This window comes from Salvia hispanica, chromosome 1 (assembly GCF_023119035.1).
Source record: "Salvia hispanica cultivar TCC Black 2014 chromosome 1, UniMelb_Shisp_WGS_1.0, whole genome shotgun sequence".
In the NCBI taxonomy this organism is placed as follows: domain Eukaryota; kingdom Viridiplantae; phylum Streptophyta; class Magnoliopsida; order Lamiales; family Lamiaceae; genus Salvia; species Salvia hispanica.
The window spans coordinates 13,015,129-13,035,808 of record NC_062965.1 but is presented as its reverse complement, the minus strand read 5'-3'; the positions used below and the strand labels follow the sequence as shown (position 1 = coordinate 13,035,808).

The 20,680-nt window shown below is 32.9% G+C and overlaps 3 protein-coding genes across 5 annotated transcripts; 1 reads left to right on the top strand and 2 right to left on the bottom strand.

Annotated features, from left to right (window-relative positions):
* Positions 1-554: 554 nt before the first annotated feature.
* LOC125202432 (pentatricopeptide repeat-containing protein At2g44880) lies at positions 555-3,076 on the bottom strand. Of its 3 annotated transcripts, none has more exons than XM_048100827.1 (2): positions 2,871-3,076; positions 555-2,656 (listed from the first exon to the last, which is right to left on the bottom strand). In XM_048100827.1, the coding sequence occupies exon 2, from the start codon at positions 2,562-2,564 to the stop codon at positions 891-893; it is 1,674 nt and encodes a 557-aa protein (XP_047956784.1). In that variant the 5' UTR covers positions 2,565-2,656; positions 2,871-3,076; the 3' UTR covers positions 555-890. The 3 variants fall into 3 exon arrangements, with proteins under 3 accessions (XP_047956784.1, XP_047956783.1, XP_047956782.1); XM_048100826.1 differs by having other exon boundaries at positions 555-2,651; positions 2,871-3,012; XM_048100825.1 differs by having other exon boundaries at positions 555-2,670; positions 2,871-2,987.
* A 638-nt stretch (positions 3,077-3,714) lies between these two features.
* Positions 3,715-5,284, top strand: LOC125187502 (transcription factor MYB114-like). Its single transcript, XM_048084104.1, has 3 exons — positions 3,715-3,844; positions 3,942-4,071; positions 4,694-5,284. The coding sequence occupies exons 1-3, from the start codon at positions 3,715-3,717 to the stop codon at positions 5,145-5,147; spliced, it is 714 nt and encodes a 237-aa protein (XP_047940061.1). The 3' UTR covers positions 5,148-5,284.
* Positions 5,285-15,319: 10,035 nt separating this feature from the next.
* Positions 15,320-16,053, bottom strand: LOC125202544 (MLP-like protein 43). The gene is made up of 2 exons (XM_048100954.1): positions 15,851-16,053; positions 15,320-15,764 (listed from the first exon to the last, which is right to left on the bottom strand). The coding sequence occupies exons 1-2, from the start codon at positions 16,038-16,040 to the stop codon at positions 15,508-15,510; spliced, it is 447 nt and encodes a 148-aa protein (XP_047956911.1). The 5' UTR covers positions 16,041-16,053; the 3' UTR covers positions 15,320-15,507.
* Positions 16,054-20,680: the final 4,627 nt, after the last annotated feature.

Below are 20,680 nucleotides of genomic sequence, written 5' to 3'. Positions count from 1 at the left end.
GAGTTAGTGGAATGTGAGACCCTATTACCATTTATGGTAAAAATGAACTGGGACTCTTATTCGCAGACTGACTAAAAAAATATCGAGACTCCTATTCGCTGACAGAGAGAGTAGCAGCCAATTAACACACAGAAGTTGAAAAAATAAGATAGATATAAAATAAAAAAAATCGAGAAAACAAATGAGAGATTTGTCGCCTAAATTAGGCATCACTCTTGGTGATTAAGACTAAATCGTAAATTGGGGCTCACAAGAATTGAGAAAAGGAGAACATAAAAATAATACTCCATCCGTCCAAAAAAAATAGTTTATTGTCATTTCAGAATGTCTAAAAAAATAGTCTCATTTCTATAAATAAAAAGATTGATTTTCTCTTATACTTTATTCACTTTTTCTCCTCTTTCTCATACTTTATAATATCCACAGTAGAACTGCCACGGCGGCCTATTGTAAGCCGCAGGCATAACAAGGGAGAGGCAAGAGGGGATACCTGACTGACCCACCACTGCCAAATTTCCACGAATAAAAAGAAACGAAAAGACTACCAAAGAGAGTTCATCAAAAGAAAACTGTATTTTCGTACTGTCACATTGTGTTTCTACTGTTGCATGGAAATTCTCCAACTGAATGTTATGCAATATGTATATCTTTACAAAAGATTCCAATGGGGAAATCTAAAATTACCTTTATGAAAATATCAGCTGTTGCATAAGGCAGGTAAATAACTATACATTCAACCTTTTGTTGAAGTGTTATGGGGGAAAATGAGATCATGTTTCTTGAATTCAATATCCCAACTTCAAGCAAACTCGAATGAGGTGATGGCGCGAGGAAACACAAGCCGAGATGTGTATGTATGCAAAAGATGTAAACTGCACTTGCTTTGCTACCTATATACAGACGTAGGGCTCCTGCAACTTCATGTGCATTCGCAATTGATCCAACACCGAATGTGGAAGCTTATTCTTATCCCCGGCAACAAACTCCAACACCTGCCTATTGATCTCAATGGCACTACATCCAACCTCTTTCTTAGCCCCTCCAATCAGCATCATTCTTTTGGCTTGTTCCACATCTCTCCATCTTCTCTCAGTTGCATACAAATTTCTCAGCATGATATAGTTGCCATCGTTACATGGATCCACGGTAATTGCCTTCTTCACCACCCTTTCAGCCTTGGTGACATCCTTAGCATAGCCACAAGCAAAAAGAAAAGAACTCAAAATTATTCCATTGGCCTCATAGGGCATGCTCTCGATCAATCTCTCAGCTTCCTCCAAATGTCCGGCCCTACCCAATAGATCAATCAAACAACCATAATGCTCAATTTTAGGAGTAAGCCCGAATGAGGCCATTTTACTGAACCAGCTTTTTCCTTCCTCCACCAATCCACCATGGTTGCAAGCTGACAGGACACCAAGCATTGTTATATCATTCGGATTGAACCCCTCTCTCTTCATCTCCGTAAACACCTCTAGTGCCTTCCTCGCACACCCATTGAGCGCAAAAGCATTAATCAAAGCATTCCATGTGCATGTCCCTCTTGCCTCAACCTCATCAAACACTCTTCTTGCTTTCTCAATTTCCCCACATTTGCCAAACATATCAACCAATGCTGTGGAAACATTTGCAGATCTATCCAACTTCTTCTTCTTCACAAATTTATAAACCTCATTCCCCAAATGCAAAGCACCCAAAACAGAGATTGCTGGAAGAATACTAACAACTGTAACATCATCCGGCTCAAACAGTTTCAACGCAAGCAATTGCTTGAACAACACTAACGCCTCATGGGGTCTCTTATTCTGACAATATCCGCCAATCATTGCGTTCCAAGAATACAAATTCCTGTGTGGCATCAAATCAAACAAGCGCCTAGCATCATCTACCCCTCCATTGTTGCAATATCCATCAATCATAATTGTCCAAGACACTACATTTTTCTCCGGCATGGCATCAAACAACATATTTGCCGATCTCATATCTCTTAACTTGGCATACCCATCAAGCATCACATTAAAACCAGCTGTATCCTTATCAATCTTTGGCATCCCATCAAAAATATTTTTTGCTATATCCATATCCCCACCCCTGATATAGCCATTGATAAGAGCAGTCCACGACACCGAACTCCTCTCGGTCATTTCATCAAATGCTTTTCTAGCGAAACCCATTAGCCCCAACTTCCCATACATATCAACCAAAGAGGTAATCACATACAAATTAGAGTTAAAGCCATAGCGGACAACATGAGCGTGCACTTCCATTCCTTCCCGCGTCAATAAATCTAATCCGCAGCTCTTGGAGAGTGTTGAGAAAGTGTAGTTATCCGGCACAAAGCCTTCTTCCCTCCTCAAATGAGCATAAAGCCTAACAGCCTCAGAAAACTGGCAGGAGGAGAGGTGTGACTTCAACATGGTGTTGCACAGGAAGGCATCGCATTTGTGTGGCATTTGATCGAACAGGCGACGGGCGTGACGAATGCCGCAGTGTGGAACGGCGGAGAGGGTGGTTATGAGCTTGGTGACGAGGTTGATGTTGGCTTGAAGCGCGTTGAGGAGCATGAAAGCGTGGACTTGGAGGAGGGTGGCTATGCGGTGGCCTTTGAGTTGGAGGAGAAAGAGGCATTTCCTCTCTCTTGTGCTCCACAGCTGCCCTGATTCGATCATTCTTGGTTCACAAATCCAATATACTCATTTATTATTAAAAAGTATAGACGAGATTGAAATCAGTACTGGCTGTCCGGCGGACAACGACGAAATTGATTTCTTTTTAATCCTCTTTTCACGATCTATCCAAATCTACAACTTTCGAAAACTAGTTTTATGTTTTATGTTTTTACGAAAAACAACAAAAAGGAAGAACCTTACCTCTCTCGGTCGACGACGGATAGCGGCGGCGGCTGGAGAGACCGGCGACGCACCGGATGAGGGCCAAGCCTAATCTGGGCAGCGGCTGATAGGGAGAGGGAGAAACGGGTGGGGAAAGAGAGAGGAGAGAAAGGAGAAATAGAGGAAGAAGAGAGAAAGGAGCGACGCCGGCGCGGCTGGAGATGGCCGAGTTGAGAGAGAGAAGAGAGAGTGATAGAGTTTTCTCTCCTTCAAAGTCTTGGACTTATCTTTTATTTCTTTTGGGCTTAAGGTTTATTTGAAGTTGGGCTTCTATAAATTGAAAAAGTTGGACCTCTTAATTTAATTCTTTGGGCTAGAATAAATATGATTTATGTGAGCCCATGCTTTCCAATTAATTTCATCATGCCCTCAATTTATATATTCTTGAATAAGTCCTTTAATTATTAAGCTTAAGTAAACATTTTGAATGAATTCCACTCAATTAGATACTCTATATTCTATACATAAATTATGCATTCCTATAACAAGAATAAGTACAAGTTCTTGTAAAATGAGACATTGGGAGTTTAGGATCCCTTATAAACTTAAAAACATAAACCATGAAATCTACACATTTTCTTTATGTTAACAGATAGCATACCTAATGCTCTAAAAACATCTTGAGCACAGAAAATTAGGGCGGTTGTGTGGCTGGGAAAAGTCACACGTCGACGTTAGTCAGATGATAGGTGGAAGAGCATTAAAAGTTTAAAACTGATGGAACCATGCATTAATCTATCTCCTCTTACTTTCACCCCTTTACCCATTTTCTTGCGTTATAAATAAAGATCACTAGGCGCCTCTATTTTGTCACCACAACGAAATGGAATATAATAATAATAATAGTAGAGGAATGAGAAAAGGAGCTTGGAGTAAAGAGGAAGATCATCTTCTCAGAGACTGCATTCGTAAATACGGAGAAGGCAAATGGCATCTCGTCCCTCTCCGAGCTGGTAACTTATCATGCTTCAACAATTTCAGTTTTCAAACAAACAATTTTAATTTTAATTCTTCTTCTCTAGAATTTATTAGCACTATAAATATTTGCAGGGTTGAACAGATGTAGGAAGAGTTGCAGGCTGAGATGGCTCAATTATCTCAGACCAGATCTTAACAGAGGCTTTTTTACGAATGATGAAGTTGATCTCATCGTCAGGCTTCATAAATTGTTAGGGAACAGGCAAGTCTTGATCATGTTCATTTCCTAATTTTAACTCTTTTATGAGTCCAAAGTAACCTACAAAAAACGAGGAAAACAAATAAACAAAATCATGAAATAAATATAAAAATTTGAAATTAACTTTAAATTTGTACAATAAATATAAAAATTAACCCACAACACACTTATCATATAGTTTTTGATGTTCCACAGTGACATACTAGTGCAATATAAAGAATCGTCCTAATTATTTTCTATTGTTCCTTAAAATTAAATCTTAAAGATTATACACCGTGATGAATTATAAAGGCTCAGCCGAAACGAGTGCATATAGGAGAAATTTCAATACTTAAATTGAAGCTTATTTCTCAGTCTCCTTGAACAAACCCTAGGTACTATTCACCAAGTACAAGTCAAGAAATTCGAAGCAATAAATAATTGTCACCCCCACTTATCTATATCTACAAAGCAATAAATTGTGATTTGGTTGCGACATCTCAGCAACTCCCTTTGAAAACTTAATCCTAACATTTTTTAGCATGTGATTTTGTACATGGTTTTTTCAATTCAACTTTTAGATATTAAAATAAATAAAAAAGAATTTTGAATTCAAACACGTTTTGTTATCCCACAACGGAGGCAGATGGTCGTTGATCGCCGGCAGACTACCCGGACGGACTGCAAACGACGTCAAGAACTTCTGGAACAGCCACATTTCAAAGCGACCGCCGCCTCCGCCCAAAGAAAAAACCATCACCGAGAGCAACATCGTAAGGCCTCGAGCTCGGACCTTCTCCAATTCACACCCTCCGTCTTGGTCCACCAAACTAGTCGTATCGAGCTCATCCATGCCGGCTGAGAAACCTCCCACGAGCAACGATCCAACGAGGCCGTCTCCATCAGCGCTGCAGGATGATCTCGACGAATGCATGCGATGGTGGGGAGATTTGCTTGAGATGTCGGAAAATGGGGGGAAAAATCCATTTATGTTCTGCAATGATGACGTGGTGCGTTTACCGGAGCCAGGGATCGGCGATCTAGGCGGCGCCGATGAAGACGGGTTGACGTTTGATGCTGAAATATTGTTTGGAGGTTGAGCAATAATTGAGTGATGGACCCATTAATGATTGATATACCTATCAATGTCCTCTCCTTTGGCATGTTGAGTGTATGTTGTATCCTTAATTTGTATGTCTAGTAAATATAATAAAAGGTCTATTGGGGGTGATCAATTGTTAACTCACTCTTTAGTTGCTAATTACAATTAATATAAGACCATAGCTTTTTAGAAATCCAGTGGTCTAAAATTTGTCACGTGTAACTTTTATTTTTATTAATTAAATTAAAAAAGATAAAAAAAACTACCAAATTAGGGGTTTGGATCAAAACATCAATATAATGTTTTGAAAATATCAACACAATGCTTTGAGAATGTCAACACATTGGTTTAAGAATGACATTCTACATGTATTATATTTACATATTTTATATACAATATGGGTGGTGATAAAATGAAAACTTATATATTGTACAAACTCAAAACTTTTCAACACAGCTTCAACACAGTTTCAATACAATATCAACATAGTGTAAAATTTCAAGATTTTAATCTCAACACAGTATCAACACAATATCAACACAAGCATCAATCATTGACTACCGTTGAAATTCTGTTGACATTTTTCTGTTGATGTTTTTTTGTGATCTGTTGACATTTTTCAATGGTCCAGATCATAGTTTTGAGTTTGTACAATATTTAGAGTTTTCATTTGATCACATTCCTATACAATATTGACATTTGTTGTTGTACGAAAAAATTGAAAATTTTTCAAAATTCTTTTCAAATTTTGACATTGGGACATATGCAAGTGAGATCTCGTTAGAATCCTTATGAAATTATCTTTAATTTGATATATGTTGTGCGAAAAAATAATTTAAATCGAAAAAATTATATGCGTTTTAAAGCAATGTGATATTTTTTAAAAGTTAATTACAACTAATTTGTTGTAAATTGATTTTAATACCCTTTTTGATATTTTTTATTTATCGTATTGACATTCTGGAGCTGATGATCTAAGCACTTGATTTGAATATCTAAAGACTATTATTTAATTATAGTTAGCAATTAAGTATTGAGTTAACAATATAACACTCCTCAGGTTTATTATATATTAAAATATCATTACAAATAGCAAATTAATAAAACATCGGTACACAATTGTGCAAGATCGTGTAAATTCATGAAATTAATATGTAGTGTAACAATGTAATGTAGTACGTATATAGAACTCCTATTTTTTATACTAGAATAAGTCCTTGTAAAGTAGAGTATATCATAAAAAAATTTCTAATCTTTCTCAATTTTTTTCTTTTCTATTTTACATCTGAATTCTATGAGTATTATTCTTTTAAATTGTTACTTGCATATATTTATACATTTTTATATGTATATACATCACATCTATTGATGATGATGATAATAATAATTATAATAATAATAATAATAATAATAATAATAATAATAATAATAAATTCTTACTGTTATTTTTATTACTAATATTTATTTTTAAAATGCAGTGTGTATTTTTACCAACACAATACTTTATACTTTTGTATAATTCAACAGTTAATCAAAATAGTAGGAGTAAATGTAAACTTTCAATGTTATAGATTTGAATTTTATAAATTTTTATGAACTTAGACTAATTATGTCCTCCTCAAATGTGTTGGCGCAAAATGATAAAGAAAAGGTTGAGAATAATCTGAAATGTGATTGATGATTTTCTACAGATTTGTACGATGTGATATTTTTTACTAGTTCATGACCTAAATGGTGCAACCCCATAATCAAGGGTCCTAATTTGAAGTTCAATCTCTACCTATTACTACATGATATCCATCAAGATTACGTGAACACCTAATTCCTTGATTTAATTCTATTCGTGTTCTTTCATGAGTAATAACAAAAAAGTAACTACAACTTCATGTAATATGTAAGAACAATAACAAGATGTAATATGTAATCAGAACTCCTCAATTCATTTTTATCACTTTTAAGTAAATAAATTTTGCTTTCTATTAATTCGTTTTACTCATGGTGTTCTACATTTATCTTTCCTCTACGGAGTATATAAAAACAGGACTTGCATTCTATTAAATTTTTTCCACTTCATATTTTATAAAATTTGGGACGAGTCGTAGGACATTTAATAGAGACTTCGGTTATGTATTGTAACAATATTGATTATGTTTATAATCTCTCTATCTATTTTAATTTTAAAGAATAGTTTAATACTACTATTATCATAATAAGTATATATTGTATGGAGTATATGATAACAGCGTTTACATTCTGAAAGTGTGAATTGTCGTTTATGGTTTACTATATTTTTATGGAATTTACAAGCATCAGTAGTAAAACACTTCAACAACTAGTCATGTGCTATATTTATGGAATTTACAGACCCCAAAAGTGGCAACTTAAATGCAGACAATCAGAAACGCAGATCTACCAAAACAGTTTCACGGATCTTCTTCTCGATATACAAAAAGAAAATCAAGTGACTATTTGTGAATTTGATGCGATGTGATAACTACTTTCCTAAAATGTGATTTTTTAAATATCCGTATAGAGAGGTAGAAATAGTACATTACTAGATAAAGTAAGTATTTTTTTTTTTTAAGTATTGTTCGTAGTACTACTCTTTTTATTTTGCCCACGTTATTAGAGTATTAATTATTTCATGCATTTATTGATTTTAATAGGTAAAAGTTATTCTTGATTATAATTAAGTTAATAGATTACGTAAAAATCATTATATGTTTTTGACCTAACTTTCACGAATTCCTCTACAAAAGTACTATTGTAACGTTTCTTAAGATAGGATTCACTGGTCGCTTTCTCTAAATATATAAATGTTGTTATTCCATTTGTGGATTTGGTCATATGGATTAGTTCTAGAGGGCCATGGCATGGGTTACCCAAATACTTATTACATGCGTACTACACCCATAAAAAATAATTTTATTTATTTATTTTGGATTATCCATGAAAAATTAGTCAACATCTACTAATAATAAGTTTCTCTGTCTAATAACTACTTTTTTTTTTTCTTTTATCTCTTTGTTACTATACTAGTTTTACATTGATAAATAATACTCCCTCCGTCCGATGTCACACTTTCCTTTTTAGTTTATCTCACAAAAGATGTCACATTTACTCTTTTGGAAAAAGTTTATTCTCACATCAATTATAAAATTATATTTTCTCTCACCACTTAACAAACAAAATAACATCTCCTAAAATCCTGTGTCATCTCCGAAGTATGACATCTACTTTGGGACGAAGGAAGTACTACATAAGTCAGGGTAGATTTTTATTTTATTCTCCAAAGAAAACTCAATTTTCTGTTGTTTACTAGATAGGATGCTGGTTAGGGTTGAATATATGAATAAGAATAATTGTTGAATGTTTGTAAAAGAGGATAATTAATAAGATAGATGAACCTTCCAAATTAGGTGCATGTAGCATCAAATCAGGAAATAGTATTGTTTTTTAGTTGCTATATCTTGTCGGCACGAATATTTACTTCCAATTTTGAGGAAAAACCTAAAATTAAGATCAAATTGTTGAGAGATTAATTAACTACTCCATTAAACTTCCTAATTTAGTTCTTCACAGAGACGTTCAGTATATAATTATATATGTTGTAACAGTAACAAAACCGATCAGCAAAAGTTTTTAAATCCAGAAAGTGACAAAATAACATATTGAGCATTTATCAAAGGGTTTGTGTGTCGTTTTTGACATATCATTGCAATGAAAAGAGGCCCCTTTTGGTATGTCTCAACTGCATTGCATTAATGGAGTATCTTATTTCACCGACAAGATTGTAACGTATACCTGCATGGACCCAAATATTTACTTCACTATCACTAAATTTTATTATATTAATTAGTTAACACATCCTCGAAATTCTCATGGCTATAGTTCAAACATATATACTCCCTCGGTCCCAAAAGAATATGTACTTTGGATTCGACACAAGTTTTAATACAAAATTGATAAAATAAGAGAGAAGTAGAGAGAAAAAATAATTAAAGTATTTTTAGTGGAGAATGGGTCTCACCTTATAGATACAAAAGAGTTTTTAATATTAGAAAGTGTATATTTTTTTGAGATGGACTAAAAAGAAAAGAGTGCATATTCTCGTAGGACGGAGGAAGTATGTCCATAAAGAACACCGGCTAAGAATGTAACGTGAACTCAAACATCGTTGTTATAAAATGGAGATTGAACAAAAATTTACCAAGCACATTCACATAGATGCATGTACGTCTTATGGGGGTAATCAAATGCTAACTAATTCCCAATCCACAACCCAGAATTTCAACATTATGTTGGAAATTTCTCAACATATAGATATAACTTTATCAACATAACATGTAAATTTAAATCTCAACACAAAGATATAATTTTATCAACACAAATCTATTGAGAAAGTTTTGTCATTGTGTTGATAATTTTAATACATAATATTGAGATAGTTTTGGGTTCTGAATTAGAAGGTTGGTTTTATTTTAACGCGACCCTATGTCTGATAACTCTTTAATTTTTTGGGACTATAACCACTAAAAAAAACATATTTTTTTAAGGATAAAAAAATAGAGTTGTAAACACTTGTGTTGGAAAATTTAAAAAAATAAGCACTAGTTAAGACACTAAAGAATGAGTACGATTTTTGCTCTTCTAGAACTGCTTCCTTATGCACCCTCTAATTTTAGTTAGCCAAAAACGAATATATGATTTTTGAAACATTTGTGATGTATTTAGTAACACAAATACGCGACCTCAATTGCATTATAAAAATGTTCTTAGCTGTTTCATAATGAACTTGATCGGTTTCCTAAATAAAATAGTAATAAGATATAATTTAGGATTAATTATCACATGATTATCCATATAGAATTATGGTGTGAAATTCAGTCTCATGATCCAAACACACTACATATTTAATCTCGAAATACAATCATGCAAACCGAAAAGCCCAATAATATTTTTGTTTACTTTAAGTTGGATTGTTAAAAGATTGAGCCACGAATAGAACTGCCCAGTACAAAATGAAAATATTAACTTGCCTTCATTAAATTAGTCGATGTTAATCTTATATATTAGGTCCACAGCTCACAGCCACAGCTATATCGCCATAATATTTGTCTTATTCATTTTGCAGTGAAGAAAGGGTCTAGTAAGACATTAGCACATTTATCATATTGAAGAAAACTACTATAAGATACATAGAAACTAGTATGAAGTGCTATGTTAATATTTTGTATAGTAAAAGTCTAAAGTTAATCAACTAATAATCAAGAGATATTTATAACGAAATCGATGCACTTTGATTTTTTTAAAATAATTCATACGATTATACTTCTAATTTTTCATTTTGGTCCATCTCATATTAGTAATTCCACTTTACTTTTGTTAGTGAGCCTTATATTATACTAATTCATTTAAACTCATATTATATTATAAAATTAATATATAAAAATAAGATTCAAGTCTTAACTTTTCTAACTCACATTCTATTATATTTCTTAAAAGTAGCTGAAAGTGGGACACGTATTGAAAAATGGAGTGAGTATATATATATATATAGTGAGTACATTCCTACCTCGTCTTTTTATAAACTTTAATTTCGTTCTGGATTTTTGTACATAAAGATATGGTATCTACTTTTTGTCGTATACTATTGAATTTGGTACATTCTATATTTATGGTATAATAAAATTATCAGTGTATCAAAATTATTACTACTATTATTATGTCAATCATAACAGAATTATTAAAATTTCAGTCTAATGAAAATTTAGTGATTTGGTAAATTTTCCCTCCCCATCCATGAATAATTGTCCCACTTTGATTAACACGAATTTAAAAAACGGTAAATAAAAATGGATGGAAAAGTTAAGAAGAGATAGGCTGTACTTTTATCTATAGTATTAATTTTACGCTCCACCATCCGTCCTTTAAAAATAGACAACATTTGAAATGGCATGCGTTTTAATGTACAATTAGTAAAATAAAAGAGAAATAGAAAAATAAGGTCAGCATTGTTAATGGAAAATGAGACCCGCCTTATTAGAGAGAAAAAAAAAAAGTTTCCCTTAATAGAATTGGTCTATTTTTAAGGAATATCCCAAAATGACAAATTTAGTCTATTTTTAAGGGACGGATGGAGTAATAAAATGTTTGTAAAATGTGTTAGTGAAAAGTAAAATTTATTTATCAGGTGAAAATGAGACATTTAGTTGTAAATGATGTGAATCAAATCTTATACAATCAATTGTTTTAGGTCAAACTGTAACTTTTTTGGGCGGAGGAACCATCACCTTCGCCAAACACCCCCAAAGCAGTGAACTTAGCCAAAGGATCAAATTGGGGGCCTGCCCATACCCGTCAGGCCATGGCCCATATTGCTCTCCACAGGAGACAGTGCAATCTCCGACTCAATAAAATAGTGTTCGCTAAGTGATCGAAGTTAAATCTATCTCCAAAGGGTTTAGTAATCATCTTTGTACTATTTCAGTTGGTCTTACTCTGTTCCGAAATTCCACGACCTATTGGTAACTGGCGAGTAAGGACACACAACATATCATCGCGAAGCTCTCGCCGAGCCCCACGTCCTGAGTTACGGGTAGGGATGTGCATTCGGGTTTCAGTTTGGATTTTTTCCCAAACCGAACCGAACTCGAAAAACCGAATTTCCTTGAAAATCAAAACCGAACCGAATCGAAAAACCGAAAAATCGAAATAAAAAAATAGAATTAAACCGAAAAATCGAAATATTCAATAAAACCGAAAAAAATAGGGAGTATATTGTAACATCCTTGATCAAAATATGCATCATTTTATATTTGATGTATTATATTGTTATTTGCATTATAAATATATTAATTAGATATTATAGAGATTAATAAACTGAAATTCATCCATAATTAATTATTTATGATTTATAATGTTGAATATTTTTAATAAATAGATAATTAAGTGTACATGTGAACGTGTGAATATGTGCATGAAATAAAGTAATTGTGTGCATGTAATATTGTTTTTATATATGCACGTAATTATGTACTATATAATATTTATATATATATATATATATATGCATACATGAATATGAATATTAGGATAAGGACTCACTATGGAGCCACACGTGTAAACTTATAATTATAAATGGAATAGAGTTACTTGGTGGAAAGAAGATAGGAATACACTTCTTTATTTTATATAAATGGGAGTCGGTTTATGGAGGATAGGAAATAATATAAATAATAATCATAGGGAGGGGGATGAGTTTAGCGAGGAGGGAGTCGGAGAGTAAAAAAAAACCAAAGGAACTTTTGGAAGAAAAAGAAAAGCGAGAGGGTTGGAATTGAGAAGAAATTCACGTATATTTTCGGTTTCGGGATTGATGGCTATGGAACAGGAGATGGAATCAAAAACTCGGTTAGATTACATGTTTCAATCAGGTGTGTATAAATCACACTTTTAATTTTTCATATTTTATGTGATTGATTGCTATGTGTTAAAGTTGAGTGAATATTTGAATTATATGATGTGAGCTTGAAATGGTTATGTGTTATTTGATATTGATGGTGGACTATGATGTGGATATGTGATTTGTGTAGTAGATATGTTTATCTATAGTATTGGAGTTAATTGATGGAATACATGGATATGTAATTGATGCAATAGAGATATTTTGCATATGGTATTGGAATTGACTGAATCATTGGATTAAAGAGGATATGTGATAGTCTTGTCCTGGATCTGAAATCACAGTGGACATATTGGGACCTTCGGGTCAAATCATATTGGGACCTACGGGTCAATTCACAGTGGGACCTACGGGTCAAATCATAGTGGGACCTTCGGGTCAAATCATACTGGCATATTGGAAATCCCGGGCAGATACCAGGCTTGAACTGTCACAGAATAATAAACTGAACAAAGTGGCATGTGCATATGTATATGGAATTATTTTTTTAAATATTGTTATATATATTAGTTAAAGAATATGTTTGATGTTTGGGCCGTGGAATTAAAGGTAAGATTTATATACACTGAGTTGTAGCTCATATAAACCACTAATATTTTTCAGGAATAAGATATCAGTGAAATTATTCGTTGATATACGTCGTAGGAACTGCACATGTTATCAGGTTTGGCGGCTGACGCATTTTTGGCAACCTTCTCCTCCTCGTCATTTTTGCATATAGATAAATACTATATAGTATAAAGAGTGGTGAGAGGGTCCCACTACTGTTTAGAGTGTTTTTAAATATGTACTTGATAAATGTTGGTTTTTGAAATTATAAAATATATGTGTTTTTGTATTTGACGTATGGATTATTTCTTTTAAAATTTTGAATTTAGTTATAGTAAGTGCATAAGCCATAAGGGTTGGGGTGTGACATATATATTAATGTATATATATTTATTTTATTTTATATACTAATATAATATAAATATATAATATAAAATTAATAGAATATATATAATACATATTATATAAAATATATTAAAAGAATATATATTCCCTCCGTCCCACTTTAGGAGTCTCGGTTACCATTTCTGGGTGTCCTATTTTAGGAGTCCCGGTTGGAATATTCCATAAATGGTATTAGGCCCCACATTCCACTAACATTTTTCCACTCATATTTTATTATAAAACTAATATAAAAAAGTAGGACTTACATTCAACTATCTTTTTTTACCAACTTTTTACATTTCTTAAAACCCGTGCCAAATCAACCGGGACTCCTAAAGTGGGACGGAGGGAGTATTATATATATGATATAATATATTTAAATTAATAAAATAAATAAATATAATACTCCCTCCGTCTCACATTTGTAGTAACATTTAGTTATGGCACGAGTTTTAAGGATTTGGTAGAGTGTGTAATTAATGAAGTGAGAGATGAAGTGTGTAATAAATGGAATGAGATGATGGAGTGTGTAATAAATAAAGTGAGTTGGTTGAAGGTGGGTCCCTCTTTTACTTTTTGGTTTTTTATTTTTGTTTTGATTTATTTTAATGTAGATAATGACATTTGGATGTAATTTTATTGAATAATGGGGTAAAATTTTATGTGCAAATATGGTAAATTCTAAATGTTACTTCAAATGTGGGACGGACTTTTATGACAAAATGTTACTACAAATCTGGGACGGAGGGAGTATTATATTTTAAATATAATTCGAATTTTCGGTTTTTTTTTCGTCCGAACTAAACCGAACCGAACCGAAAAACCAATTTTTTTTTATTTTTAAAATCGAACCGAACCGAAAAACCGAACTGAATTTTAAAATTTCGGTTTGGTTCGGTTCAGATAATCGGTTTTCGGTATTTTTGCTCACCCCTAGCTACGACGGGTACAGCCCGTGGCTACTTCTGAGAGCAAAAAGAGGTTGTTTCTTTTGCAAGTACGTTCATTTTTTTCCTTCATCTTTGTACTATTTCAGTTGGTCTTACTCTGTTCCAAGTCTTTTATCCTTAAACAAATTTGGATTCATTTAAGAACACAATTTTCATTGTAGGACATAAATTAAAATGAGACATGAAATAGAGTTGGGATGAAAATTACAAATTAGGATAAAGTTTTGAGAATAGTTTTGAAATAATACAAAGGATCCACTTGGTCTAGAGGAATGTGGTGAAAAGCCACTCAGGCCTGAGTGACAACTTCATCTCCAATACAGAAGAGAAGATCCCCTCGGTCTGAGTGGTATTGTGGTGAGAGAACAATTATTGGCGTGCTATTCAACTTTAAAGTCACTTCTTGTTCTTGAGAGTGGTTATGGAATTCTTTCCTGATCCAAAAACATGCTCCCTGTACCGTTCAAAGGTTTTGCACATGTTTTAGGAAAATGATACTCCATCGCTTTTATTTTACTATATATCCACTTTAACTATTTATTATGATTTTTTCTAAGTGAGTACAAAAAAAGAAGTGACTCAACTTAGTAGGGATGGAGGGAGTACTAGTTTAACCATTTCGAAACGTCCCCTAAAATTAGACCAAGTCTAAATATAAAAAGTTTTTAACCAGCTACACACTACTAATAACATGGATCATACAATTCACTAATACTACTTTCTCTCTCTCTTACTTTTTCTCTCTCTATCTTACTTTACAATTTGCATATTAAAACTCTTGTGATTAATAAGTTTGTCTAATTTTTTAGGATGGAGATATTATTTAAAAGGAAACAGAAAGTATATCATGATTTATATAGGAATATTATTACACAAAGGGAAACTTGGAAATATATATATATGATCACACGACATGGTATGATACACGTATATATCAATTCTAAACAGTAGCATCAACACACAACACCAGACAGTAGGATAATATATATAGGAGATGAAACGATTGCAGCTCAGTTGATAAGAAGATAGGCATCGACGAGAGTGCACACAGTAACGGCAAGAGGAACATATAGTTGAGGAGGAGGAGAGAGAATAGTAGCTTTCTCATACTCAATGCTCCATTTTGCCAAACCATCACTCACACTAAGAGTCGCTTTAAAACTCTTGTATAGTTGCAGAAGATCTCCGTCCAATATAGTAAATGTGATGATTTTTGCAGCATCATCTATCGCCTCTGTCAGTACCTTCGCTGTTGTTGGAATCGCTCCTGTCATCAAATAATATATACATAATATCTACCAAAAATAGTATTATGGTTTAATTTGTGGATAGATATATCGTGACATTTAATACCAATAATATAGTGCCAGATCTTGATGGAGCCAACGGCGCCCTCCTCTCCTTGGACAAGCTCAACTCCGGTGAAGGCGGCTGGGAATATCTTGACAATGTCGTTTATGTCGAACTTGAAGAAATTGTAGAATTTATCAGCTGGGCATTTGATTGCAGCGCTAGCAACTAGGGTTTCTACTTGGTTTGCCATTTTGTAAATTAGTTGCATGGACATGCAAGACTATTATCTTCTCTATTTATATTGATGTGGAAACATTATTTAATTAGTATTGGTTTGTATCATTCATCTAATCCACACCTAAAAAATCTAATAATTAGTGCCCCACTTTGAAATCGGTGAATATATCTTAGCTAATGATTCTTGATAGTGATCATTAAGCATAAATAATTGCGTAGTTATACTTACCAAATTTAACTAGTCCAATTTCTTTAAGGAAACTTGATACTAGTCCCCCCATCCCCGTCCCCGTTAATTGGAAAATAACATTTCACTAACGTTATACCACTCACAATTATTATACTGTAAAAATAAGATTCATATTATACTAATTTTTTTTCACACACTTTTCTTCATAAAGTTAAACAATTTTTTAATACTCATATTAGTCAAATATGGGATCTTTAATGGAAACCGGAGGATGTAGTTTATAATGCATGCATGATCACTCACAGTTTCTTATGCATGTGTAACCATATTTTAAAGATGGATCATGATCATGTTTTCATTTTTTTTCTCTATGCACTTTTCTTTCATTCTTTTTTTTTTCTATATTTTAAAAAACTTTTGATGATGATTAGACATGCGGATCTAAACTTTTTCATTTCATATTGATTGAATCGTGCAAAAATAATTTTTTGGCCCGTATATTAATGTATATATAACTCTTTTTGGATTATTAAAGATATTTGGATAATTTATCCTTATAATAGTTCTCCCTTCATTATAAAAGTACGTCTTCCGTCCAATGAAAAATAATCTTATTTAGGGATGCTTAAACGGTTCTCTGGTTCTCGGTTAACCGGAATCGGAATCGGAACCGGTCGGTTAATTGAGGAACCAGAACCGAATTTTTCGGTTCCGATTCTGGTACCGGTTCCAGTTCGGAACCGGAACCGACCGGTTCCTAACCGGGAACCGGATTATAATTCAATTTTATTTTATTATAATTTAATATACTAATAAATCTAATTTAATTGAATTAATTTTGAATCTACAATTATTTCCCCAATCCATTTTTTATGAACTAACTATAATTAGTAGGACATCATAAATTTATTTTTAATTTCCAAAAGAACTTATACAAATACAATATCATTTCAAATGATAGAAATTTAACTTTATAACAAATTTATGTAACAATTCATTTAACATACGATTTTAACATGTTTGTGAATAATTTATTAATTGTTCCGTTATAAACCAAAAAGTCACAACAAGATCAATTAGTATTAGAAATTCCATTGAATATCCGTTTAGCTAAAAAGGGAAAATTGAATTCAATTTTAAAACTTATTTTTTTTAAAAAAATTGCTAAAGTTTAGAACTCCTATTTTTTTATTAAAAAATTACTAACATAAACTAGTCCGACCTACTACACTTGACATCGCTCTTATCCATATATGAATATTATTGCATTGTTGGTTTGTATTTTTTTTGGTATTTATTTGATTTTTTAGGTATTATTTGTTATATTTCTAGATGTTAGATTATTATTTTTTTAGTATTGAACTATTTAAAATTATAAATAAATTCGGATTAAAATTACTCAACGGTTCCGGTTCGGAATCGGAATCGACCGGTTCTTAACCGGCCGGTTCCAAATCGGAACCGATCGGTTCCAGTTCGGTTCTGGTTCTAGGATTTATGAAAATATAAAACCGGTTAACCGGTCAATCGGTCCGGTTAGAACCGGAACCGGCCGAATAAGCAGGCCTAATCTTATTTTACCATTTTAGAATGTCCATATAAAATAGTCTCATTTTTCAGTATCGAAATTTTTTGCTCTCATACTTTATCTACTTTTTTCTCTTTCTCTCATATTGTACTTACTTTTTCTCCATATCGCTCTTACTTTACCTACTTATTCTCATTCTATTTTACTCTACCAATTTCACATTAAAACACGTGGCATCCACAAATATGACTATTTTTTGTGGACGGAGAGAGTATGAACTTTTTCCTTTTTAGTCTGTCTCTGAAAAGAATTAACTTTTTAAATTTTGAAAATCTAACTACACTACTAATAATGTGGACTTCACTATCCACTAATACTGTTTTCACTGATTTTGCTTTTCATCTCTCTTACTTTAATAATTGTGTATTAAAACTCGTTATCAGCTTTTTACCAACAAAAGGATGATTATATTACACATTTGTCAATCATGATAGACACCGATCATATTCCAGTGAGAACTTTTTTTTAAATAAGAACTTTGGCATCTGAAAATTATGTCTACTTTTATGATAAATAAAATTTGTTGGCATCACAAAATATATCAATCCTTGTACTTTATTAGGAACTGATACTAGGTCATGAATTGATATTCATTAATCAGCGAACTTATTGCATTTGCTTATTGAATCGCCAAAACAAGTCATGTGTCATCCCCGAGTCTGTCACGGTGTCACTAATATTTGATTACCGACGAGGAACTAATAGCAGCGATATACTCCATCCACTTCACTCTAGTGACACGATTTCCTTTTTTGGAGGTCTTACACTCTATATGACACATTTTTTTAAATGATAAAAACATTACCTTTACTTTATTCGTTGTCATACTTTATTCTCACTCCACTCTCTCACGTACCAAAACTGCATAATATCACATTCTGGACAAGAAATACTCCATTTAGAGTGGACCAATGAAGTAAAATGCAATTTGACTATTTCGCTTACACCTAATCTCTGGGAAAATAAAAGATGCTCTTACTCAATTACATATTCCTCTTGTCCTATTAGAAATGAAACGTTTTTCTTTTTGGGTTGTCCCAATAAAAATGAAATGTTTCCTAAAATGAAAACAATAATATCTCTACTTTTTCTTCTCTTTTTCTTTACTCTCTCTTCCTTAACTCACAAAACAAGCTGCATAAAATCTCGTGCCGAAAACCAAATGTTGCATATTTATTGGGACGGAGGGAGTATATGCATGTATACAAGCAAATAATCCTAAAAACATTATTCTATATGCTATATATATGGTCTCATCCTTGAAAGTATATGTATTATTCAAACTTTATGGCAATAACAATACGGTTTCCCTTTCATATGCCCGGCGCCCTTGGAAATTTTCAAATGTTTTTATAAGCACATTTACAAAATTGGGTAGAAACTTTACTCTACAATAATAAAATGTTGATCTTAATTCTATCCTAAACCCCATTGTTGGAATTTTTCACTTAAGCATTTCAAAAAACGTTTTGTTTTTCATGAAACAGCAAAAAGAAACGTTTATTTTTGTTGAAACAAATTGAATATCTATTAGTGTAAGTAACGTGAATCATGCACGAAATGCTAGTATTTGGTAGTGAGAATAAATTTGAATTAGAATGATCTGCTCACCATCACCTATATATGACCTACCCATCTACTAATGCAAACTCAAGCAATGACTACCATATGCTTTTATTTATTATTCATTAGTATTATTGATCTTTGCATGTTTTCCGTATTAATTTTTGTGGTTGATTTTGCAGCCCACACATGATTATCATGTGTCAACGGTATATACTAAGTAGATGCTAGGATAAGTATTTCGACAATTAGATTTTCAATATCTCGTCACAACCACCAATTAATATAGATGACATTAAAAATCGAAGAAGAGCTTTATCTTGAGAATTAAAGATGTTGTGATGATGTGTAGACTAGAATTGGATGGAAATAGAGACTAGCCTAGTGTGGATATCAATACCTAATCGAGGTGAAATTGGTAAAAGTAAGAGAGACATGTGAAAAAGTAAGAGAGATAGTAGAAAATATGATGGAAGTCGTGTTAATAGATTGTAGAGTCCACATTATTAGTGGTAAATAAGTAGTTCAAAACTTTTAATATTTAGAATTGATCAAATTTTAGGAGACACCCAAAATAGTAAAACTATTCAATTTTTTTAGGACGGAGGGATAGTAATAGTAAGTTATAATTTAAAAATAATTTTTTTTATTAAAAACTAGTGTTAACACCTGTGTTATGCAGTTTTGCGCTGTGATATATGTCACTCGATCTAACAGGTCCAGAGGATTCGACTAGACTTCAGAGGCTAGAAGATCATGAAACTTTTCAGAAAGGGGTCGTTGGGTGCACTCTATTCCTTCAAAAACCCCAACCCACTATACTACAACTTAGCACAGGGAAGTAAAGGATCGATCCCACGAGGACGAAGGTGTTACGAAACTGCATTTGAGGATGTTTTGGGAAAAGGGGATGGCTACTGCCACGCAATTTTGTGGGTCGAACTTAAAACTACTGGGTCTGAGAGATAGAAGAACTTTACTCTACCTACTGGGTCTAAGAAACTGAGAACGTACGGAACATGCATGACTTAGAGAAATGAGATATTTTAAGGTCCTAAGACAACTGGAGTTAACTTAACTAGACGGACTTTCCTAATTTGGACAGACAAGCATAAAGCGAAAGGTAGAGACAAGTTTCCTTAAACTACCAGGGTCTGGAAAAGCATGCAGAAAAGTAAAAGGACAAATCAGATCGTACTGACAGGGTCTGGAGAACAATGCAGAAAAAGTAAAGTACATGCTGAAAAGTACTGACATAAAGCAGATCTGGTTCTAACTACCAACAACTTCATCTTCTTCGGGAATCAAACGA